The sequence below is a fragment of the Lynx canadensis genome, chromosome D3 (assembly GCF_007474595.2).
Source record: "Lynx canadensis isolate LIC74 chromosome D3, mLynCan4.pri.v2, whole genome shotgun sequence".
Lineage (NCBI taxonomy): Eukaryota > Metazoa > Chordata > Mammalia > Carnivora > Felidae > Lynx > Lynx canadensis.
In genome coordinates, this window is record NC_044314.2 from 92037779 (window position 1) to 92063275 (window position 25497).

At 52.5% G+C, this 25497-nt stretch overlaps 1 protein-coding gene across 5 annotated transcripts in view; it reads right to left on the reverse strand.

Moving 5' to 3' along the window:
- The window catches only part of STX2 (syntaxin 2), a 35592-nt gene extending 11886 nt beyond the window's left edge, over positions 1–23706 (reverse strand). For 3 of the 5 annotated variants that reach the window (XM_030292278.1, XM_030292276.1, XM_030292277.1), the window contains exons 1-6: positions 23601–23706; positions 13510–13584; positions 9555–9654; positions 2285–2359; positions 657–730; positions 56–164 (exon numbers count right to left, since the gene is read on the reverse strand). In XM_030292278.1, the coding sequence (XP_030148138.1) occupies positions 56–164; positions 657–730; positions 2285–2359; positions 9555–9654; positions 13510–13584; positions 23601–23630 (463 nt within the window). In that variant the 5' untranslated portion in view covers positions 23631–23706. Of the gene's footprint in view, positions 1–55; positions 165–656; positions 731–2284; positions 2360–6480; positions 6727–9554; positions 9655–13509; positions 13585–23600 lie in introns of those variants that run through there. The other 2 variants (XM_030292279.1, XM_030292281.1) reach the window with 2 other exon arrangements.
- Between the last annotated feature and the right edge of the window lie 1791 nt (positions 23707–25497).

The following is a 25497-nucleotide window of genomic DNA, read 5'->3' on the forward strand; positions in this document are numbered from 1 at the left end:
GTCAGACCTTAAGAAGAGGACCTTTTGTATCAAAACAGCATTTTCGTTCACTCACTGATCTCCAGCTGGCGCTGTATGCGTCCTTTGCTCCGCTCCCGAAACAGAGTCTGGGCCTCGTTGTACTCCGTCATGACCTCCACAAACTTCCGAGACAGTACTGAATGCTATTAACACGGAAACACGAAATTAATACACGACGTTCACTTCTTCCGTAGCAAGTGAGGCACAGAAACCGCAACGGTCACACCTGCCCTTCAACTGGACCCGAACGGGTGGCAGCCAGCTCTAGACGGAGTCCGTCCCGGGACGTCACGCGCGTCACCCGGCTTGACTCTCACAACAGCCCCCGGCTCACAGACGGGACACCTCCCGCTGAGCGGACGTGGCCTGGCACCCACACAGTCAGGCAGAAGCGAGCAGCCTGGACCCCGGTGTGGGCACCACAGACCCCTCACCCCCCAAGCCCGCAGGGTTCGGGGAATTCGGACAACGCGGGCCCGCAGCGTGGAATCTTTTCTTCATGATACGGAGGTCACCCAAAGATACCACGACCTCTTACACAGAGATGCTGTACGGATTCATGTGACGTAAAGACAAACTATTCTGAATCTGAAAGGGAGACAAGAGGCCTGTGCTCACTAGGCCGACGACCAAACCTGAGTTCGTCGTATCCGGAGATCCACTGAGGTGCGGTCCCCACTCTCATCCTGATCAAAACTCTGCTCGATAGCTGGAAATGAACAGGGAAAGAGTCACCTTTCAAACTAAACAATGGATCTTTCTCAAGCCAAACCTCAAACTACTTTTCTTTCTTATCTTTTCGATTCCTCATAAATGTATGCATCTGGGCAACAAGCATCCATTGTTGATAATTTCACAAAACAAAACCAGGTGTTATATCTTAACATTTCAAAGAAAAACAAGAGACAAAACAAAACGCCCGACTCTCACTGGGTTTGGAGAAGTCAACTATCAACCGACAGGAAAGAGAGAGGAACCTGGGTGACATCGGCTTTAAAGCCCTGAAGCGTAGCAAATTCTGATGCACGAATGCCCTGGTTTCTCCAACCAAAAGAAAACTTCCAGGGGAAGATGCAAAGAGAATTTGAGTTTTAAAAACTTGGGGCGCCTGGGTGGCTCAGTCGGTTGAGCGTCCGACTTCAGCTCAGGTCATGATCTCGCGGCTCGTGGGTTTGGGTCCCATGTCGGCTGTGTGCTGACAGCTCAGAGCCTGGAGCCTGCTTTGGATTCTGTGTCCCCCTCTCTCTCTGTCCCTCCCTTGCTTGTCTCTGTCTCTCTCTCTGTCTCTCAAAAATGAATAAATGTAAAAAAAAAAAATTTAAAAACTTGAAGTGACACGTCACCAATCACAGGGTAGGGTCCTTATTGGGAACCCAATTCAAACACACTGTGAAAAGAAATTCAAAGATCACTGGGGACGCGTGCATTCCCATGGGGTATTTCGTGACCAATAACCACAATGATCTGACCTAGATATAATCACGTCACTGTGGTTGTACTTTTGGGCGAAAATCCTTCTGTTTTCGAGTACCCTGGAATCCACACTGATGAAACCACCGTCTGGACGGGCTTTGAGCCACCAGGCAGGTAGGAGCCCCTGAGCCCCTGCATGGCGCACAGATGAAGGGTGTGAACGGTGGCAGCTGGCGGTCACCCCCCCCCCCCAGCTCCCACCTGTCTGAAATGTCCCCAAAACAGTTCTTTCCCATCTGCAGAGATTTCCTGGATGTGACCGCTCTTTTGTAACAATTAAATACAATGTGTCTTTCCAGCAGGCCCCTCCCAAAAACCACCTGTTAGAGCTGAACCTCCAGCTCCACAGAGGCTAAACCCCGCCCACTTAGCGTTCAACAGAACCTAAACGTAAAGGATTGAAGAAGAACCCGTGATTCGTGGGAAGGACTGTTCGCCTTCTCACGTGTCTGCAATTTGGCCACAAGCGTCCTACAGACACGCCTCTTTAAGAGGTCAACCCTTTATCAGCAAATGCTTGACCTTGTTGAATATTCGTGCTTCGGTCCTCAATATGCCAATTAACAACCATTAGCTTGAGCCCCTGGTCCTCGGTCCTCCCAGCCGGCAGTAAAAGAATTCTTGACTCATGAATAATTTACAGACTTGCTGTTCCAAATACACACAAATAATTTAAAGTGCCCATCGTGTGGACGTTTAGAAATGTGGAAGAACAGAAAGTGATAAAGGAAATAAAGACGAGCCACGTGCCGCCATGAAGGATCAAACGCAGCCAAAGCCTTAAACTCACACTTCAACTTGGCTCGGATTTTACTGGCAGTTTTCTTGATTTCTTTGTTCAGATCCTCAAGGTCTTCCTTTGTTTCTTAAAAAAAAAAAAAAAAAAAAAAAAAAAGGTACCTGAGCTATAACATCCAACAGCAATAACGCCCAATAAACTTACAAATGGAACAACATCCTTGGCAAATACTCAAGTGTTTTTATTTCTTAAGAAAAAGTATCGATCCTGCCAGTGGTTCACCAAGACCAAGGGACCTCAGTGGCAGGGGGAGCTTGGTAGAAATGCGCATTCCTGGGCCCCGCCCCAGACCTCTGGGTGCCACTCTGCCACCAGCAATGGGACCTGACAAGCCCCCAGGTGACTGGGATGTGCACCTATACTTGGCTGGTTTGCAGCCATTAATTTGGTGGAATAGGTCACCGGATCCGTCGCTAACACCTAGACCTAAGAAAGAAAAGCAGAAATTAACCAAATCCCGGAAAAAAAATTCTCCCGTGCGTCTGATTTCTCTTGTGCTCTCCTCTACCCAAGCAAGGCGAGCCCCTCAGGGGAGTGCTGGTGGCCACACTGTGTCCGGGCTGGCAGAGGGAGGGCCCAAGTCTACAGGCAAACGCACACGGGCCGGATGTATGCAGGGGTGTGGCCCCGCTGAGGACGGGGCACAGCTATGAGCCGGGGCGGGGTGGGGGGGGGACGGAGCTGCGGTGGATCAGTGCAGACAGAGCCCCGCTGGCACTCCCCGGGAGCCCTCCCCTCGCTGGATAAGAAAGCCCCTGGGCTGTTCCAGGAGGGGGAGACCCCGGGCTCCCTGCTCACAGGCAGGCGGGGGCCCAGGCGTAAGTGAGAGACGAGAAAGGGGCATTGCCAGCCACAGCAGTGGGCCGCGAGGCTGTCCTTGGCAAAGGTGCCATTTCAAACCACTGAGAAATGACGTGGTGCTCTCAACACTCCTGCTGGGAACTGTCCGGAAAGCTGGATGAAACGTGCGTTTAATCTGCTTAAAGACACCATAAAGCTACACGGGCAGGGAAGAAGACCCAGGAGAAGGACACCCAGGGAGGGAGCCAGCTGCTCCCCCAACCCCTGCCACCTGTCAGCAACGTTTACAAATCATCTTTTAAAAAAGAAAATATTGGGGCGCCTGGGTGGCGCAGTCGGTTAAGCGTCCGACTTCAGCCAGGTCACGATCTCGCGGTCCGTGAGTTCGAGCCCCGCATCAGGCTCTGGGCTGACGGCTCAGAGCCTGGAGCCTGTTTCCGGTTCTGTGTCTCCCTCTCTCTCTGCCCCTCCCCCGTTCATGCTCTGTCTCTCTCTGTCCCAAAAATAAATAAAAAAACGTTGAAAAAAAAAAATTAAAAAAAATAAATAAATAAAGAAAGAAAGAAAGAAAGAAAATACTGAGGCGCCTGGGTGGCTCAGTCGGTTGAGTGTCCGATCTTGGTTTCAGCTCAGGTCATGATCTCACGGCTTCCTTGTGGGTTCGAGCCCCGCCTTGGGCTCTGTGCTGACAGCATGGAGCCTGCTTGGGATTCTGTCTCTCCCTCTCTCTTTGCCCCTCCCCCACTTGCTTTGTCCCTGTCTCTCTCGCAATAAGTAAATAGACTTGTTTTTGTTTTGTTTTTAAAGATGAAGGGTGGTAATTTTTTTAATGTTTAACTTTGAAAGAGAGAGAGAGAGAGAGAGACAGAGCACCAGCAGGGGAGGGGAAGAGAGAGAAGGAGACACAGAATCCAAAGCAGTCTCCAGGCTCCGAGCTGTCAGCAAAGAGCCCAACACGGACTGGAACTGATGAACCGCGAGATCATGACCCAAGCCCAAGTCAGACATCTAACTGACTGAGCCACCCAGGTGCCCCAGTAAATGCACCTTAAAAAATGAGAAGAAAATACTCTCCTAGGATTGGAATTACTGCTACTAGCTTTTACGTACAAAGCCCAGGACTCCACCAAAAATAACCAGGCCAACAAAGAACAGCAGACGAGCTGCACAGACCCACAGGGCGCCTGTTAGTGGATCGTCAGACACAGACTTTTGACATCATTATCCCCGAAGGGGTCAAACACAAAATTAAGAACTTTGTCAGAAAACCGGACGGTGCACAAAGGAACCAGCTGATGTTGCGGGACCAAAACTTCTCTCACCCAGAAATAACTCAACGGGCAAAGAGAGGTCCGCAGATGACTCAGAAACACAACTTCCAAGTAAAACGAGGAGACGGTGTCTCTGGGAAACAGAGAGCGGAGGGCAGGAGACGCTGCGAGTACAGTGAAAAGGTTTAACTACACAGACTTCAAGTCTCCCAAAGAGAGAGGACAGGAAACAGGGCAGAGACGGTTCGCGGAGAGAAAGTGGCTGAAGTGGTCAGAGGCGTGGGCTGAAAGATCCAAGAGGCCTTGGGGAAAGCAGGCAAACAGAAAGAAAACCACATCCAGAAACGTCAGCACAAAATTGCTAAAGCAAAGACCAAAACCCAAGTATCTTAAAAGCTACAATTCAACAGGTGACTTTGAAAAACACAAAAACAAAAAACAAAAAACAAACAAACAAAAAGGCACTGGAAAGATAACTTCAAGATCTTCAAGATGGTCAAAGAAAATTACTTCCCAACAGACTCCTACACTCAGCGAAAACATCCTCCAAGAACAAGATTACAGATGGAAAATTTCAGACAAATACCTATTCCCAACTAAAAGCAGTGATAGTGTTTTGATTTTTTTTTTTTTAATTTGAGAGAGAGAGAAGGAGAGAGGGAGAGAGGGAGAGAGGGAGTGCACAAGCAGGGAAGAGGAGCGGGGGTGGGTGGGAGTGGGGAGAGGGGAGAGGGAATCTCAAGCAGGCTCCACACTCAGTGCAGAGCCCGAAGCAGGACTCGGTCCCAAAACCCTGGGATCACGACCTGAGCCAAAATCAAAAGTCAGACGCGTAACACACTGAGCCACCCAGGCACCCCAACAGTGTTTCTTAGAAAGAAACAGTCTCAGATGGAAGGTGTGAGGCCCAGGGATAAAGAAGGAGCAGCGGTGTGGGTGGATCAAAACCCAAACCGTAGGTTAGTTGTACAAAACAAGGTAAGATACAAATAGTTATATTACTTGTATCTATTATATACACACGTCAATATGTGCATCTAAGGAAGGATGGGGTTCAAGTTTCCTAAGGCCCATGTGTTACCGGAAGAAACAAAAGTACAGATTTACATTAGATCTTAAATCAAGAATATACACTATGGGGGCACCCGGGTGGCTCAGTCGGTTAAGCGTCTGACCTAATTTCGGCTCAGGTCGTGATCTCAGGGTCCCTGAGACTGAGCCCCGCATCGGGCTCTGTGCTGACAGTTTGGAGCCTGATTGGATTCTCTGACACTCTCTCTCCCTCTCTGCCCCTACCCCACTCAGACATGCTCTCTGACTCTCAAAATAAATAAACGGTAAAAAAAAAAAAAAAAAAAGAATACACACTGTCATCTAGGGGACGACCACAAAGTGACAGGACGTAGTTCATATAAACAGGCTCACGGTGGAGGGGATAAAATTCTTAAAAACCAATCCAAGAGAAAGCATGAAAAGAGAGAAAAGGTACCAAAGAAGCAAGAATGTCCGCCCCAATGTCACATCACGAATTCTGGCAAACAGACTAAAAGCACTTAGAGACAAAAAACGATCAAACTGGAAAAAAGGCAAAGCCCGGCCACGTTTTATTTTACGGATAAGAGCCCAGAGAGAGCTGTCAGCTACTAGGGCGTAGGAGACCGACGGGAAAGCGGTGTGGTAGGTCCACCACGCACACCGATCAGGGACACCCGGCGGGGGGATGCTATGAGCTCAGGCAGGGTGGACGGGAGCGCAGAGCCTGTCCGTGGGGACGAAGGCCCAACGCGCCTCGACGCTTCGCAGTTCTGACGGCATCCGTGCCCGTGTCCTCCGCGCGTGAGTCTGGACTGGGCCCTGGAAGGAGGGGACAGGGGGCTATAAAGGGTGTCCCCGGACAGTCCCTGAGATGGGAAGCAGGGACTGCACGTCGGATCCCGGTGCGTTATCAACGTCGACTTTTCTGCCTTAGATGGTTACAGTGTCGGCGCACAGAGCATATCCCGCGGAGACACACACAGGAGCACAGCTCTGACACGAGTCGGCAGAACTGACGACAACACACACACCACACGTGTCACACGTGTCGGTGAACACCGCGTGTGCTCATCCAGGCACGGAAAGCACACGCATGGCCACATGCCCGGAGATGCGGACGACGGGCGAATCTAGGGGAAGGGATTGGGGGTGTTCTCTGTACTGTCCTGGCAACCTTCCCACGGACTTGAAGATCTTCTCGCTAAAAAACCCAAAAAGCATGTTGAACAGCACCCGTCCTCCATCCAGCAGCTGCAGGCCCAGGAACCGGGCGCCCGTCTGCAGTGTGGCGCCACCTGGTGGCCACCGTGCCCAGGCACCGCTCGGCCCAGAGGCTGGGGGGCTGGGCCGCAGCGGCTCGGGGGGGGGGGGGCCCCCTGCCCAGGACAAAGGGCTGGGAGGCCGGCAGCCCCCTGCCACCTGCCTCACCCTGGGCTCCTCACCGCAGGGCCCTGTCGTTCAGGAGAAGGGTGACTACGTTTCTCTGTTCAAAGTTCGACCACGAAAGCACTTGCACGTGGTTTCCCACGTCTCGGTTCACACGTTGTCACGAAACGTACAAAAGAAAGAAGCAATCGTTTTACTTAGGGCCCAAAAGGGACTACTGTGAGCACTGAGAGTTCCGCATTTACTGCAACGGCAGCTTGATCTGCTACTTCTTGGCAGCAAAAGTTTTTCAGAGGTAAATCACTCAAGAGGAAAAAATACGCGAACATTTATCCAAATTCAGTTCTCCCAAAAATTAAATAAGAGGTTAACAGGCGTCACATAAAAATTTCTGTGGGCCTCACGCCGGTCAGAGTGGCTAAAATGAACAACTCAGGAAACAACAGATGCTGGTGAGGATGTGGAGAAACGGGAAACTTCTTGCACTGCTGGTGGGAATGCAAACTGGTGCAGCCGCTCTGGAAAACAGTGTGGAGGTTCCTCAAAAAATTAAAAATAGACCTACCCTATGACCCAGCAGTAGCACTGCTAGAAATTCACCCAAGGGATACGGGAGTACTGATGCATAGGGGCACTTGTACCCCAATGTTTATAGCAGCACTTTCAACAGTAGCCAAACTATAGAAAGAGCCTAAATGTCCATCAACTGAGGAATGGGTAAAGAAGTTGTGGTTTATATACACAACGGAATACTACACGGCAATAAGAATGAAATGTGGCCTTTTGTAGTGACGTGGATGGAACTGGAGGGTATTATGCTGAGTGAAATAAGTCAGCCAGAGAAAGACAGATGCCATATGTTTTCACGCATATGTGGATCTTGAGAAACTGAACAGAAGACCGTGGGGGAGGGGAAGGGGAAAAAAAACAGACACAGAGAGGAAAGGAGGCAAACCATAAGAGACTCTTGGATGCTGAGAACAAACTGAGAGTGGATGGGGGGATGGGGGAGAGGGGAAAGCGGGTGATGGGCACTGAGGACAGCACCTGTTGGGATGAGCACTGGGTGTTGTATGTAAGTCAATTTGACAATAAATTATATTCATTCAACAAAAGAATAAAATACAGTAATTACACAAAAAATTGCTGTGGGCAAACAGACTAAGCAAAGCTGACACAGGTTTCCTTATTGCAGGACTGCTCAGGGCCTTTATTGCTCGGAGTACACTGTAACTTCTCTAGAGGGATTATGGCACAATGAGGCTCCCAAAGCACTTAGTGACATAGGCCAGCCGATGAGATTCGTGCCCCACAACACACTTTGGGAAACATTCTTCTAAATCGTAAGATAAGGCATCTACAGAGGGTCAGAGCATCGTTTTATAAGACATGCAAAATCTTAAAATTAAAAACGTGGGGTTTTTTTTTTCAATTTAAGATTTTTATTTTTTCAACGTAAGGCTACATCAAGTAATCTAACAAAAAGCTGCTCTCAACTCTCCTCTTTACTTGAGAGTAAGAGCGCCCCCTTACCACTTACACTCAAGCCCACACCGGAGGTCACCGAAAGAAGTCAACAATAGGAAGCACAAGGCGGGGGGAAACATGTCATTATTCACAGAGGACAGGACTGGGTGCGGAGACAGTCCAACGCAATCTACACGGAAATTAACAGCATTAGTAAGTAATCGGGCAGGACAATGGGTACCAGGTCAACACGTGGAAACGAACAGAAAATAAAATTTGCAGCAGACGCTACTTATGTGAACACCGATACCCAAAGCACCTGGTAATAAATACAGTGCAGGATGCGCGAGGCGTCTGCAGCAAGCCCTGCAGACCACGACCCAGAGAAACTGGTCTAAATGGAAGATCTAAATGGTGGAGGGACCGACCGTTTTCATGGCTTGAAGGGTTCCTACTGTAAAGACACCATTTCTGAAATCCCCACGTGACGGGTGGACTCCAGTCTGCAGTCTCTGGCTTGTCCAGAGCCATCTCACCCCTAAAGTTTCCAAAACTTATCTCTCCAGGTCGAGGCAACACTCCCTTACGACTACCAAGGCCCCGACTTTGGGCTAATCTAAAACCGTTACTCACATGCTGTCCTCAGCAGACACCCAGGACAGCATATGGCGTGCAAAAGCCTTTCCTCTTCAAGCCACCTGTAAACCTGCCCTAACAAATGTTGTTTTCCTAATCAATCTCTTTTTTTTTTTTTTTTAATGTTTTATTTAGTTTTGAGACAGAGACAGACAGAGCATGAGCAGGGGAGGGGCACAGAGAGAAGGAGACACAGAATCCGAAGCAGGCTCCAGGCTCCGAGCTGTCAGCACAGAGCCCGACGCGGGGCTCGAACTCACGAACTGCGAGATCATGACCTGAGCCGAAGTCGGACGCTTAACCGACTGAGCCACCCAGGAGCCCCCTAATCAATCTCTTGTTAACTTTCGTCTCAACACAAAATCCCATCACTCCTGTTTAACTAGGGATGCAGAAAGTCCGCATCTGAGGTCCCATCACTGATACGGCCCCGCAGCTCGGCAAAGCCCCCCCGCGTATTCTTCTGGACGGGACACGGCGGTGGTCGTACGAAGCCACCATTGCGTCAGGACGGGGTGTGGCCTGCTCGGTTCCAGGGTGTTTACGAGCTCCCGGCCTGACCTCCGGCAGGTGCCGCCAGGGCCCAGGCCCGTTTCGAAGGCAGCAAGAAAGAGGCACAGACAGACACACAACAGATGCACTTCTTTTCAAAGCCAGCAACTTACTTCCTTCTGGGTTTGGTGCAGAAAGAATGATGCTGTGGTTTTTCTTTACCTCTTCAACATATTGAGCTATTTTAGCTATGCTGGTCCTGATCTCCTCAACCTAGGACAGACAGAAAGTCATCATTATTGCGCACATTCGAATCTGCTGCCACCTGCCGTTCCCGAAAAGGGAAGGACAAAGGAGGGAAGTGAATGAGTAATCACCACATAAAGAAATGACAGCCTTTTACCATTCTCACACCGGGAATTACTCACTTTGAAGACAAAGAAACACATACCGTGTGAAGGTCCATACCGCCGTGGCTAAGGCGGTGTCAATCAACCCTCAGCAACAAAACCCATCAGGTTGTACAAACCTTTACCGTCAAGACCCACGTGTTGCCGCAGATGACGTCACCAGGAAGCACGCGGCCGCCTGCAGCTCTCTGTGCAGTCAGCCGGGAACAGGGCAGGGCGCCTGGGGGCTCAGGCGGTTCAGAGACCGACTTCAGCTCAGGTCACGGTCTCGAGGTTCATGAGTTTCAGCCCCGCGTCGGGCTCTGTGCTGAGGGCTCAGAGCCTGGAGCCTGCTTCGGAGTCTGTGTCTCCCTCTGTCTCTGCCCCTCCCCTGCTCACGCTCTCTCTCTCAAAAATAAACATTAAAAATCTTCAAAAAAAAAAAAAAAAAGGGTATGCCAGCAGTCATACCCATGTGGGGAGGTGTTTACCGTAGACGAGGCCAAGCCTTCATAGTCATTGTTTTTACCCAACGATCTACACTATTGAACACTTGTTTCAAACTGTAATGTAGTCGTCAGCAAGGTTCATCCAAAAAGATGCCTGTATCTGAATTACCAGACTGGGCACACAGCTTAAGTGCTGACTTATCCTTCCTAAAACAGTCATTACAAAATCCTTCCACGTCGTGGTAGATGCCCACATCCTAGTCCGGTGAGTGCTCCCGTACAGGGCAAGAGGACTTCGCAGATGGGGCTGAGTCCTGACACGGGAAAACTACCCTGGTTACCTGAGTTGCTCTGAAGTAATCACAAGTGTCCTTAAAGAAAGGGGACGAGAGGGTTAGATTTAGAAGCCGGGGGTGAGAAAACAGAAGCGGAGGCCGGAGCCATGTGCCTTCAGCGCCAGTCGCTGGAAAGGCCAGGGATTGAATGGCTGCTTCCGTGGCGCGTCCACAAGGAGCCAGCCGTGCCGGCACGCGGGTGTGAGCGCTGCACACTCACTTCAGACTCCTGACGTCTGGACCGGGAGAGAGCGGAAGCGTGTCGGTCAAGCCGCTGGGGCGGTGGCGATTTGTGAGAGCGGCGGTCGGAGACTAACTCCACGCACGTACTCGCGAGGGGAGGGGGGGAAAAGACAAATATCTTAGGATCACCATGAACATGGTCTTGACCGCCTGGACTCCTTGAAAGGGTCTTGGCCCCCGGGACCCCGGTCCGAACTCCGAAGCACACTTTGAAAATGCACGTGCCGGAGGGGCATGGAACACAGAATCCCGCCTTCCCCGAAGGGCGAAGTGCTACTCCGTCGGGCCGGGGGCCACCCCCACCGACGTAAGTCCTGTTGGACCGTGCATACTTCTCACACTCACAGCTTAAGTTCACTGACCGTGTGAAAATGACACACCAACTAAAAACCGATTCCTTTACACGTTTGCTATTTCAACACCAGCAGGGACACTCTGGCCTCGGTGCACGGGCTCCTGTCTCAGCCGAAGCCAACGCACCAGGGCACAACCGTCACCCAAGGCCAAGGCACGCCTGCAGACCTGCGGAGTCTGCGTTCACACCCCTGGTGCTGCGTGGCCTCGGGCCCGACGCGACGCGGGGACTGTCACCCCCACACGGTGCAGGTGCCGGTGGGCAGGGTGGTGCTGACAGCTGCCACTGACACCACACGGGGTCTCTTTCTGTCCCTTACAAGTCATCTTTGCCAGGGGGGCCTTTCCTGGCCACCCGAAGAACACTCTCCAAAGTCCTTCACTAAACACTGGCCACGTGCAAAATTCTACCTTTTACAGCATTCTACGTGATATTTAAGATACAAAGGCCATTTTCAAAAAACCAGTTTGTATTAACAACATCACCTGTTGTCTAACCAAGAAATCCTCCACGAGACTTAACTGTAAATACGACGACTCTCTAACCAGTGAAAACTTGAACTTCGGTTGAACCCCAATGCCGCCAAGCCTCCCAGCGGGAGTCCCGTTCCCACGCCTCTGGGGCACCTACAGCCGACACGGACCCGTGTGGTGACCAGAAACATGGGGAGTGGCATTCAATGACCTGCCGTACACAATTCTTCCACCGGAGGTGACAACATCATTTAATGCCAGGTGGGTCTTTACAATAAATACATTTTTACAAAGAATGGAATTCTGGAAGAGTTAAGCATCCAAAGAGGGTAAAAATAGAAAAATAATTTCACAAAGTGGGTAGGTAAGCTCCAGACAATTAAAAACAGTCTCATTTCCAAAGTGAAACAAGGAAATTCAGTATCTTAACTTCTTTGGGCCTTAAAGTAAGTCCCTGTATCAAATAACTTAATTTCATGTTTTTCCACTAGATAAAATTAGGAACTAACATAATAAATACGTAAACCCAGTGACTAGGCTGATACTAGATATTCAGTGAATTCTGAAAACTGATAACTTTTAATATGTTTTCATTAACATACTACTTTTTTTTCAAATCTGCACACTGATAGGCCAGTTTAGACTGTCCCTGGATTTAAGAGTCCATTGAAACTTGGGGCGCCCGGGTGGCTCCGTCGGTTGACCATCCGACTTCGGCTCAGGTCATGATCTCACAGTTCGTGAGTTCGAGCCCCCCGTCGGGCTCTGTACTGACACCTCAGAGCCTGGGTCCTGCTTCGGATTCTGTGTCTCCCTCTCTCTCTGCCCCTCCGCTGCTCACGCCCTGTCTCTGTCTCTCAAAAATAAACATAAACAATTTTAAGAGTCCACTGAAACTATTAGACTAGATTCAGTGTAACCAAAATAAACCCTGCAAATGAAGTTTTCATCACTCAAAAAAGATAACACACACGTTTCTTCATGTTTAACGAAGTCAAATTATTTGTTCTGTGACTCAGTTTCAAAAATTTGAATTCACGCAAAATTTGGTCAACTATCACTTAGGTTTAAGCCTTTACACACGGGATACCCCAACAGCAGCCCTGGGGTGCTAAGAGGGAGGGGGAAGGCCTTGCGGCCAGCCCGGGACAGGGGACGCGGTACAAGGTCAGATCCAAGGGACGCGGCTCCAGGGTGGGCACCTCAGGGAAACGCCAGGCTGATGGGTGACAGAGTGGCTTTCCCACAGTGATCTACCTGCTTACGTCTAAGACTTTCCAGCAGAGGAGTTTAAGATTTGTTCAGTGGTTTTAGAAAAGACACAGTATGAGCTCTTTGATGCCCGAGGTCACCGCGTGGGGACCCTGTGGAGGAAAAGGACGAGGAGTGTCGTCGCGTGCGTGCTGGGCACTCCTGACCCGGCGCCATCGGCAGAGGGCACCACCGCCACCACGACTCTCTCTGGAAAGGATCGGGTGGCCCTTCGCTTGGAGACCACTGCTCCCAGGGTGAGAACCTGAGGGTGGCAGGGTCTGGGAGGAGCCTGTCCCGGGAGGGGCGCTCTCTACCCATCACATCAGCATCACGTCAGGAGAGGAAGCCCCGGCCAGGCGCCACCCAGCCCTGGGACGCCAAGCTCCTCCTGGGAGGGGACCGGGGTCAAACCAGCACTGCCCCGTCCCCTCCCCAAGTGCACTTCCCGGAACAATGGCTCCACGCCACCAAGTATTTTAAGGGCACCAAAAATTCTAGAGAACTTGAATGTAATTCACACGGCAACTCTTCGTAATATTACTTTTAGTATTATTCCAAATAGGACAAACACTCGGGTATGTTAACTGTGTTTGGAGACAGTCTGGCTGGGCTTCCTTCCGTGGCTCTTACCTGATGGAAGAAATCATCCATGAAATGGTCCTTTTCAACGACAACACTTGTGTCCCCATCATCATTCTTTCTGCACTAAAACGGAAGATATAAAAAGGAGAATTCAGATCTCAGAAACGTCCACGTGGGCACAAACGGTGAACTGAGAGAGAGGAGCATGAACCGTAACAGGCCGGCACTGTCCGCGACAACCGTCCACGACGACGTCGCTTGTCCACGGAAGAGACCGCGGCAGGGGGAGGGGCGGGGGCCCCGGAGGTGGCGCGGCTGCTTCCTGGAAACAATGGCCGGACTTCTCAGAACTCAGCAACGCGGACCCGTTCGTTGGCCCACGTAAGCCAACATGACACAGCAAGTTTTATCTCCGAGCAGCAAAGCCCTTACGCTGCATATTTTCTACGAAGATTAAGAACACGGACACTGCCGGTTAACTTTTCTAAAGCACGTACCTTTCAAGCACCTTGCACTCGTCTTAGCTGGCGTCCCCCGTGTTCCTCTGAGCCACTCCCAGTGGCGCCCACGAATAATAATCGCTTTTAATGAGGAAACCCTTAGCACAGAAGACCCGGGAAGTGACACGGAGGAGAGAGGCGGCTGTCCCAACCACCGGGAGGAGCCACAGCGATGCTGTACCGGCAGTCAGGTTCTGGACGTTTAAATCCCATCAAAGAACATTCCAGGGCACTTCTCACACTCGAGTTGCATCAGAATCTCCAGAAGCCTGGGTCTCTGACTCAGGTCAGAGTGGGGCATTCTAGAACATGCTAGAACACTCCAGAACGCTGAACGCTGTTGCGTTCTGACACATTCCAGTGCGTGAAGAACCATTTTCCAGGGAGGGAGGCAAGACACGTGGTGCCAGTAGGAGCCCGAGCCACAGCAGGACTGTGGGAAGCAGGGGGGGGGGGGGAGGGCGCTCACCGGGCGGCGCCCTGCAGACAGGCGTGGGCTCACTCAACCCTGACTCCCAGCTGGGGCCCCCAGCCGTGTCCCGCGTGGGACACAGCCACCACCCTGCTCTCACACGACACCAGTTGTTGAGAAAGACGCCCGGGGTGACCGCGCTGAGAGTGTTGTGTTTGTGCCGCGTTAACAGGACAAGAACTACGGATTGAACTGTGTGCCCAGAAGCACAGGCGTTGAAGGCCCGGCCCCAGGGCCTCAGCACGTGGACCATATTGGGAACAGGGGTCCGCGTGGGGTAACTGGTTGCCACGAGGTCATGCTGCAACAGGGTGGGCCCTTCACCCCACGTGACTCGTGTCCGTGTGAGGAAAAACGACAGCCACCCGGGGGAGACGGCCGTGTGACGAGGGTGTGCCCGAGGACGAGCAGCCCCACCAGCAGCCGCGAGGGCAAGGGGGAGCCCCCGGGTGCCCGGGGAGCACGGCCGCCACGCCTCCACCTACCTCCTGTGGCCCCCAGAGCTGGGAGCAGCCGGCTCTAACCAGCCGTGCTCAGCGAGCAACTCGACTCCCCGTTACTGTCAGCAGGACTATTCCGGCCTGCTCACCGGCAGGCCCTGAGCCTGTGACCCGTGTGACCCGAGGGCCTTGGTGTCACAGGGGCGCGTGAACCCACAAAGGCTTCAGAATCCCAGCCGGTCTCGGTTGTGAGCAAAGCTGCACTTCCGGCGGCCATCAGCCGGCAAGCCGCCGAAAGAACGTTCGGGGAGCCACCGACAGCTCTCACTCCTCCGGGCCCCTCCCCTCCTGAGGAAGAGGCAGGCTGCCAGCGGGATGGAGGGCAGGTGCACCGGGGGCTGCGGGAGGCACCCACGGCCCGCGTCAGCACGTCACGTCACACACCGGAGCACAGACCGCGTGGCTCAGGGCCTCGGGCCCGAGTCCTCAGAAGCCACAGGGCCGCTCTGCGGATCCGGGTCTGTCTGACTCCACAGAGCTGGCCACCGACAATCCCACCGTGCTGACCCTTTACCTCCAGCTTGCAGCACCCGGGCAACGGGCCCGTCCCGCCAGGAAGGGGTCAAGGCACTGAGGGCAGAGGGACTGCCCCGTCGATTTGATTCCAGACACCCTTGCTCTTAGAAATTCACCATCCAGGGGGCCTGGGGGGCTCGTTCGGTTCAGCGTCTGACTCTGGGTCTCAGCTCAGGTCACGATCTCACGGTTCGTGGGATGCAGCCCACGTCGGGCTCTGCACCGAGTGTGGAGCCTGCTTGGGGTTCTCTCTCTCTCCCTCTGCCCCTCCCCCGCTCTCAAAATAAAACGAGTAAGTTAAAAACCAATCTCACCATCCACCCCTCAGAGGAGGGGGGCTTCCCTCCCGGCCGCCACGCCAGACAAAGCCCGGCCACCAGGCTCTCTTCCCGACTCCCTGCGACAGCCTCACCCCTTGCCTTTGAGAAAGTGTATTCCAGGGGCGCCTGGGTGGCGCAGTCGGTTAAGCGTCCGACTTCAGCCAGGTCACGATCTCGCGGTCCGTGAGTTCGAGCCCCGCGTCGGGCTCTGGGCTGATGGCTCGGAGCCTGGAGCCTGTTTCCGATTCTGTGTCTCCCTCTCTCTCTGCCCCTCCCCCGTTCATGCTGTGTGTCTCTCTCTGTCCCCAAAAAAATAAACGTTGAAAAAAAAAATTAAAAAAAAAAAAAAAAAAAAAAAAAAAGAAAGTGTATTCCATACCCCACTCTTCTGGACTTGGCCCTGTGTCTCTCTACTCCCTGGTGACTATGTGTCTCATTGTCTTGCCTTCTCAGCTGTGGGGTCTCAAAAGGGCTGTCTTGTCCGGCTGTCTTGTCCGGCTCGAGGCCAGGAACATCAGCGCGAAATAGCATCACCTAAGCAGCTGGCCTGCAAGGACCGCCATGAACTCGATTTAGGAGCTGCAGCTGGCTGTTCCACCCGTGGCGCCGAGGACAGGGGGACGCGAAACACCTCTACCTGCCCCCACGTCACTCTCACAGGGCCGCTCACATCTCACTGCTCTGAGAGTAATTCTAGCCGCACAGATGCCCGGATTCTGCTCTGCTTTTTGTTATGGAAAACCGCAAACACACACAAAAGCAGAAGGAAACCTACCGTGAGCCCTCGATGTACCCGTCACACGGTTCGGCGGCCACCCACCCGCAGCCCGTCTTGCTTCACCTGTGCGCCTCCCCCCTCCCCACCCGAGGTACTTGGTCATCCCGAGGCGAAGCCCTCGCGGAAGATGCCGCCGTGTGTTCCATTCTGCAGAAAACTCGAGGGAACTTTCACCTCCCACGGGGGAGAGACACCGCCATGCACCTCGGCGCTCAGGGAGAGGCTTCCAGCCTGACGCCCGAGGAACGCGCATCTCACTGCCGCCTGTCCACGCTGCGCGCTGAGCACACCCCACGCGGCAGTGCGCGGGCCACCGCGAGGCACCCCGCGCACCTGCGTGCTCTTCATTCCCGGCCACCCCTGCGGGCGGGGGACCCCTGTCTCCACCTGCAGCCCTCGAGGGAGCCAGAGGACCAGGAACGCGTTCTCCGTCCTCTTCCTTTAGCCTCGTTTTTAACCCTTTACTTCTATTTCTAACTTCTAACCAGAGTTCTCAAAACGCGCGGTAAGAGTTAACAGGCTCCCTAATGGCCGTCTTAGCGTTTCCATTCGTAAAAAAGAACAAAGAGTGACAACCGAAACACTGCTGTTTCATTTAAGCAGCATCACGGCCCCGTCTGCACGCGCCCGTGTTCATCCCTCCAGTTGGGCGGTGAACGGACCGCGTACGAGCCGCCGTGTGACGGTCGCTACAATTTGTGGCAAAGCCTTTACCGGAGGCAGTAGGAGTCTTCTCCGATATGACGGGCTCGACTTCCAAAGTGTCAAATTGCAAGACAAACATTCAAATACCAACATTTCCGTTCCCGTTACATTTCAAAAGAAGTCTCCTTAAATGCAGGGTTACATTAAAAATAAAATTCTCCCTCTGTGACAACTATCGTCAGGAGCAGAGAGCAAGGAGCTTCCACGTTTAATAGCCGTTTAACAGCCGTGAATAACTCGTCACGGGAACGCTCACTGTTGAGACTTCGACGGAAGCTGGGTTATCACAAATCGGGAGAATCCAAACTGATGAAACGCTGGCTTCTTTCTCCACACACACAGATCGAAAGTGAGGGCAGACAAATTACATTTTCTTGAAATATCTACAGCACTTGTCCCTTGGCTGCTAGAATACATTAACTTCTTTCTCAAACTTAAATCCCTTGAGTCAAAGAAAAGAACCTGTGATTACGGGTAAAAGCCGTCTGTTGGCCGGTTTGTAATTCTGGAGCTGAGCGTAACAGGCCTTTCTCACACTCATACTATCAGACTTCAACGCCCTGTGGTAGGACATCACATTGCTTCATGGTTTTCCCTTTTTGCTACATACTTGTCTCCACTATTAACATCATACAAATACCTCTGACAGGTACTTAGACTTCACATAGACAGAACTGTACCGTGCAGATGCTTCTGCTATCTGACCCTTTTCCTAGCATGCCATGTTGAAGGGTCTCCCCTTATCTGGGACGCTGCCTCACCACCAACCAAACCAGCCCCCCATCCGCCCTTCGCACCAGCCCTTCCCCACCCGGGAGGTCGCCCACCCGTGCGACCCCACTGGTGGCTCCGGCTCATTCCAGTCTCAGCTCACACACCCTCCCCTGGTCGCCCATCCTCAGGGGCCCACCCACGGGCCTCTCACCCTGCTTGATTTCCTTCAGAGCAGGGGTGTCCTCGGCTGACCCCTGTCCACCCTCCACCTGAGTTTCCGGGGCACGAGGACACTGTCTGTCCGCTCAGGGCTCGCACGCCAGGCTGTGACAGTGGGGTCAGCTGAGCAACTGAAGAGAAGGGGCAGGAGCCCGAGGGGGAGGGCGGAGGGAGCACACACGGAAGGACAGAGAGGACACCAGAAGCACAGGGGCACATGACAAAGCAGGCGTGACCCGGGTGCAGCCGTGAGCTGCCTGCCGATCCCTGGCTCCGCTCCTCAGGGGGTCCCGAGGCACATTCTGCCCTCTGGTTCTGAGGCACCGCCCTTCTTTATAATAACCGTCCCTCTCTCCGGGCGCCCGAGTGGCTCAGTCTGTTACATGTCCGACTTCGGCTCAGGTCATGATCTCACGGGTCGTGGGTTCGAGCCCTACGTCGGACTCTGTGCTGACAGCTCGGAGCCCGGAGCCTGCTTCAGAGTCTGAGTCTCCCTCTCTCTCTGCCCCTCCCCTGCTCACTCCGTCTCTCTCTCAAAATAAACATTTAAAAAAATAGATAGCTGCCCTTCTCTGCTGTAGCTAATGGATTTGTGTCCCCAGCAACAGAAAGAGCCTCAGGACCACAGGTTCCACGGTCACCTACATATTCCTCACCCTGGGATCTTCCCAACACCCGGCAGGTGCCCGGAGGGAACTACTGAGGCACCAGAGTGCACAAGCCCTGCCCCGGAAAGGGTGACGCCTGCGAGGAAACAGGACCCACCGGTGCTCAGAGACGGAAGACGGCCACCTCTGGGGACACAAGAGGGGAGAGGACAGGAAGACTTCCCAGGGGTGATGCCTGCACTGAGACCAAATGAAGGTGTGAGGCAGGCCAAGAAGGGGGATCCAGGAGGGCAGCAGGTGCAAAGGCCACCATGGGAACCACAGGCGGCCCCTGATGACGGGACTAAGGCGGCCTGTGGGATGTGCACACTGAAGAGGAAACCCATTTTTATGTACTGGTTTTTCAGGAACGGCTCTCTTAGGTTTTCTCTTCCCTAAATTCACAACAGACTGGAAGTTACAAACAAGAAGTATTAATCTGGGGGGCACCTGTGTGGCTCAGTGGGTTAAGTGTTCCACTTTGGCTCAGGTCATGATCTCATGGTTCCTGGGTTCGAACCCATGTCAGGCTCTGTGCTGACAGCTCAGAGCCTGCTTGGGGTTCTCTGTCTCTCTCTCTCTGCCCCTCCCAGTTCACGTGACCTCTCTCTCAAAAATAAACATTTTTTTTTAAAAACTGACAGGATTGGGAACGCTGGGTGGCTCGGTTGAGCATCCAACTCTTGATCTTGGCTCAAGTCACGATCTCGTGAACCGTGAAATCGAGCCCCCGTGGGACCCTATGCCAGTGGTGTGGAGCCTGCTTGGAACTCTCTCCCCCTCACTCTGTCCCTCCCCCACTCTCATGCGTGCTCTCTCGCTCTCTCTCAAAATAAACATTTGAAAAAAAGGCAGCAAGACTGAAAAAAACATAAAAGTTTAAACTATAAACATACACATCTAGGAAATTATGCCATAAAATTCTTATCATTTTAAGTGAAGTATTTAGGGAAAAAATGCCTTATATTATAAATGGGAATTTGAACCTTTACTATACAATGCTTTGGACATGTACAGTCTGAGCTGTCACAAAATAACTTTTAGGGGCGCCCAGGGGGCTCCGTCGGTTGAGCATCTGACTTCAGCTCAGGTCATGATCTCGCAGTTTGTGAGTTTGAGCCTCGTGTCGGGCTCCATGCTGACAGCTCAGAGCCTGGGGCCTGCTTGGGATTCTGTGTCTCCTGTCTCTGCCCTCTCCTGCTCATGCTTTGTCAATCTCTCTCTCTCAAAAATAAACAAACATTAAAAATAAATAAACAAAGGACTTTTAAAATATCTAGGTTGTTTTTCCTGCCTTTTAAAAACCTGTATTTGCCTCTCTCTCCCTCTGTCTCCAAAAAATAAAATAAAATAAAATAAAATAAAATAAAATAAAATAAAATAAAATAAAATAAAATAAAATAAAATATAAAATAAATTTAAGAAAGGAGCACCTGGGTGGCTCAGTTGGTTGGGCACCTGACTCCTGATTTCAGCTCAGGTCATGATCCCAGGGTCACAGGATCAAGCCCCACAGTGGGCTCCACACTGGAGCCTACTTAAGACCCTCTCTCTCTCTCTCTCTCTCTCTCTCTCTCTCTGCCCCTCTCCCACTCACATGTGCACTTGCTCTCAAAGTAAAAATAAAGTAAAAATTGCACCTGCAGTTCATCTCTCTGAATCCAGGGATTAAAAATACTAATTTTCTCATCTCTCAGGTCTACTAATGAATGCACACAACTGCCATGTGTTTATTTTCCTTTAAACAATGCCCACAGTTGAAATTGTAGTTTCTCTATTCTTAACTATAATACACCCATTTGCATACACAAACTTTTTTTTTTATTTAATTTTTTTTTTAACATTTATTTATTTTTGAGACAGAGAGAGACAGAGCATGAACGGGGGAGGGGCAGAGAGAGAGGGAGACACAGAATCTGAAGCAGGCTCCAGGCTCTGAGCCGTCAGCCCAGAGCCTGACGCGGGGCTCGAACTCACAGACCGCGAGATCGTGACCTGAGCTGAAGTCGGACGCCAAACCGACTCAGGCGCCCCACACACAAACTTTTTTTAAAAAGGCAATCAAAACGCATTTGGAGTTACCGTCCCCTAGAACAGAAACTCCATTTTCATTTACTTACATCCTAAAATGTGTTTCACCCTGCTGGCTCCCTTCCCTCCCCTCCCCTCCCCCTGGCTATTTGCTCCACACAGGCACCCAAGTCATTTTTGCGCCTCTAATGCATGTAGCACACCTCCTCCTCGGGACCTCGCAGGGGCGTGTCTGTTGGATTGGTGGTTCTGCTCTTGGTAAATCAGCAACTCTTTCCGGATTTAGAGTCTAGGAGGTCTTGGGTAAGTCACTTCAACTTCCTGCACCCAAATGAACTGGCTGCTCAAAAAGCGAATCACTAGCGAGAAGGAGCTACATCTGTATTTGGCGAATTGAACTGGACACATTCCTGTTTAGGTCTCTTCCAAATGGTTACCAGTGGTAACCTTCTTCTTGGGAAGAAGCACCAACAGCTAAAAAGGGAAACTTTTTGGAGGTATAACAACTATTTTGCCAGGTTGGACACTGTTGATGAGATATTTTAACTACCCAATTAAAGCTCACCTAGGAAAAGAACACCAGCTGGTTAGAAACATCGTTATGAACATTCAACTACTCCAAGAACCACTTGGAAAGCATACATTTCCTTAAGGAAAGAAAAAGTTTAACTTTTATTTCTGACAATTTCCAGCGGAGTTTTTTAAATATTAAAAGTTACACGCGTGTCAAATTCAGTTTCAAATTAATATTTTTTACTCCACATAGTAGTTTGTTTTTTATAACTATCTGAAAACATTAAAAAAAAACTAATAAATATGAACAGCACTCACAATTACATGGCAGTCGTCCCACCTTCTGCCAGTGTCACACACGGGAGATAATTTTATGTTTCACAACCATGTCTATGAGTAAGCAAGAGAGAGATTATCATCCCCATCTTAAGAATGAGAAAATTGAGGTTTTGAGAGTTTCAAAAATAATTTGCCCAAGATCAGACAACTCCAGAAGTAGAAACTTCCAGTAATGTGTTCTACAATTGCTCAGTGTCTTTATCTAGAGCAGGACGGTGTTGGACTAGAGAAGGCCACTTCTAGCTCTGAAATTCTAGATCCGGACAGGTCACGTGCTGCAGGAGGAGGCCCTGCAGGATACATAAGGCTAGAGTGGTAAATAACCCCCTGATTTATTTTTTGCTAATCAGGCCCAGAAAAGCTACATATATATTCTACGGACAGACCTTTCTTAGCTACCCCCCAGTATTAGATACAATTGGAGACCTTCCGCCAACAGTTACAGTTCTCCTGTCGGATACACTCAACAATTCTTTACAAATACGTGAGCTCCTCCTGGCACAGAAAGGCATTCTGCAGGGCGAGAGAGCGGGAACTTGCTACGTTTAACAGCTGTTCATCTGCAAACTGCAGAGGTCAAAACATCTGACCGTTAAGAAGAAAAAAATCACTACGAAGAACCATTCTTGCAAGGAGAGTAAAACATAAGGTGATGGTTCCAAGGGAGGGTAATTCATTGCCTTTTTGAACCCGGCTTCCCCATGTGATCCACGGAACACAGATAACCATTTCCGTGACGATTCCTTCCATTTTCCTAAGCATGCCATAGAACCAGCTGCATTCTAGGAGCAAAGAAGCTAATTCACTACATGCAATGGAGGCCTTAGGACAGAGGACCCAGCACCTTGTTCTGAGGCTGCCCAGCTGCAGAGGGCAGAGGCTTTATCTGTGTCCTGGAAACACTCGGCACTAATTAACAGTCCTGTTTTTAAAGGGAAAAAAAGTAGTAATTACCTGTTGGCCTAAAATGTCTCAACTCCGCCACATTCTATAAACATCCACTCGACTGTCACCGCAGCCATATCATTCATGGTGCTGTCCTCTCCCGCACTCGGCACCGCGCATCAAAGATCCGTCCCATGCCTAAGGGGACGCCCCTCCCTCCCTCAAGTGAAGGGTCATTTGCTGGGTTCCTCCCCGAGCACCACACACTCCACCGGCCAGGTGTGCTGGGTGGGAAGGCAGGCAAACACAGGCACGGCTCAGCGCAAGCACCCGGGGCTGTGAGGCGCCCACAGGCAGGGGGCACCGTGTGCATCTCCCCCACCACGTGCGGGGTCCCGAGCAAGACCCCAGCGACCGGACAGCGGGCAAGGCGACAGGCCCCTGCTCTCCGGGAGCTGACATCCACACCCTAGGGCCGGACCGACCAGAGCCGAGTAGTTTCTGGTTGTCCTAAGTGCTGTGCAAAGGATCGGGATCAGACAGGGCGATGTGACGGGGCGACTTCAGCCCGGGGAAGCAGCAGAGAGGGGCTCAGAAAAGGGGGTTCAAGGCCCGGCCACTGCCCCGTCGCCCCCCCACCCCACCCCCGGGCAAACTGTACTCTCAAAAACTCCGCTTCCCTGCCTGTCAGCGACGGCAACAAGCGTTCCTGTCTCTCGGCCGTGGGGGCGTCGTGGACACGGCGGAGACAGCGACCCACGAGGCGGCGGCGGGGTGGGCCAGCGCCGCGACCCCGGGCGCCCCCCTGCCCTGCTCTTCCCCCTCACCTCCGCCCATCCCGAACAGCCCCATCCTTCCCCGCGAGTCCTGCCCAGCCCGGCGCCCCCCGCCCGCTACTCTCCCCTCCGCCCCCACCTCCGGCCGCCCCGAGCCCCCCGCGCCCCGCCCCGCCCCGCCGCGCCCAGCCCGAACCGCTATCTGCCGCCCGCCCGCCGCTCACCGCCGTCAGGTCCGGCAGCCGGTCCCGCATCCCCACGGGCCCGGGCGCCGCGCCCCGCCGCTCAGGCCTGCCCGGCGCCGCCTCCGGCCGCCGCGGGCTCTCGGTGGACGCGCCGCCGCCTCAGCCTGCCGGTCGCCGGCTCCGCACCGCGCCCTCCCGCCGCCCTCCCCTCGGGCCGGCGCTGCCACGGCAACCGCGCCCGTGCGCTCTGCGCATGCCCGGCCGCGCCGCGCCCGGGCCCACGCAGCCTGCGGGAGCCTTCCTGCGGGAATGCCGCGGCCGGAGGGGAGGGGCGGGGCCGGGCGGGGCCTGGTGGGGCGGGGAACCGACGAGGCCGGGCGGGGAGAAGGCGGGGCCTGGGGGGGAGAAGGCGGGGCCTGGGGGAAGGGCGGGGCCTGCGGGGCGGGGGACACACGGCGCCGGAAGAGTGAGAGGGCGGGGCCTGTGGGGGGCGGGGCCTGTGGGGCGGGAACAGACCAGGCCGGAAGGGAAGGGGGCGGGCCTTGTGGAGGGGCGGGGCCTGTGGGGCGGGAGATAGAAGGGGTGGGGGAGGGACGGTGGGGGCGGGGCCTGAGTGAGGAAGCCGAGGGATCTGGGGTGGAGGGGGGCCGGGGGTCGGGGTTGGCCGAGTTGTGCTCTGGCTTCGTCTTGCCTGTTCAAGCAGATGTGCCGTTCGTCCCTTCTTGCTAATGTTTTTCTGCTTTTGTGCTTTCATACTCATTTATGTTTTTTTAATTTTTTTTAATGTTTATTTTTGAGAGGCTGACAGAGCTCCAGCGGGGGAGGGGCAGAGACCGAAAGAGAGACACACAGAATCCGAAGCGGGCTCCAGGCTCGGAGCCGTCAGCACAGAGCCCGACGCGGTGCTCGAACCCATGAACCCTGAGATCATGACCTGAGCCAAAGTCGGAGGCCCAATTGAGCCACCCAGGCGCTCCTCCTTTTATGTATTTTTAAAAATCGTGAACATTTTGGTGAGTAGTTCAGCCCGGCTGCAGAGAGGAACTGGGTGGAGCTTTAGGTACTGACACCTTGGACAGGCTTTCTCCCGAAACCGCACCACCTGCACCGCCTTGGTGGAAGGTCCTGCACCGGCTAACCATTCCTCGTACCTCCAGAGTCTCATTTTCCAGGACCCTTTCCTCCACTCACTCCCAGCCTCATTCTACCTCAGGGCCTTTGCACTGGCTGTGCCTGTCTCAACACTCTATCCCCAGATAACTAGGTAGCTTGGTCTCTTGCTTCCTTCAGGATTTTGATCCAGGGGCACCTGGGTGGCTCAGTCGGTTGAGCGTCCGACTTCGGCTCAAGTCATGATCTCACGGTCTGTGAGTTTGAGCCCCGCATCAGGGTCTGTGCTGACAGCTCAGAGCCTGGAGCCTGCTTCCGATTCTGTGTCTCCCTCTCTCTCTGCCCCTCCCCTGCTCATGCTCTGTGTCTCTCTGTCTCAAAAATAAATAAAAACATTAAAAAATATATTTTTAATAAAAAAATAAAATAAGATAAAAAGATTTTGATCCAATGACGCCTTTTCTGTGAGGCCTGTCCTGCCCCACCCTGTTAAAAATTGCACTCCCTGGACACCTGGGTGGCTTATTGGTTAGGCGTCTGACTTTGGCTCTGGTCAAGATCTCATGGCTCATGGGTTTAAGCCCCGCATCCGGATCTGTGCTGACGGCTCAGAGTCTGGAGCCTGCTTCGGATTCTCTCTCTCTTTCTCTCTCTCAAAAATAAATAAATATTTAAATTTAAAAAAAAATTGCACTCCCTCCTTCATACTCCAAACCCCTTATTCTGCCCTTTTCCCCTCATAGTGCCTACAGCCCTCTGATGACCCACATCATATACACATGTATTTTGTTTGCTGTTTATTATTTGTCCTTTTCCTCTGGAATAC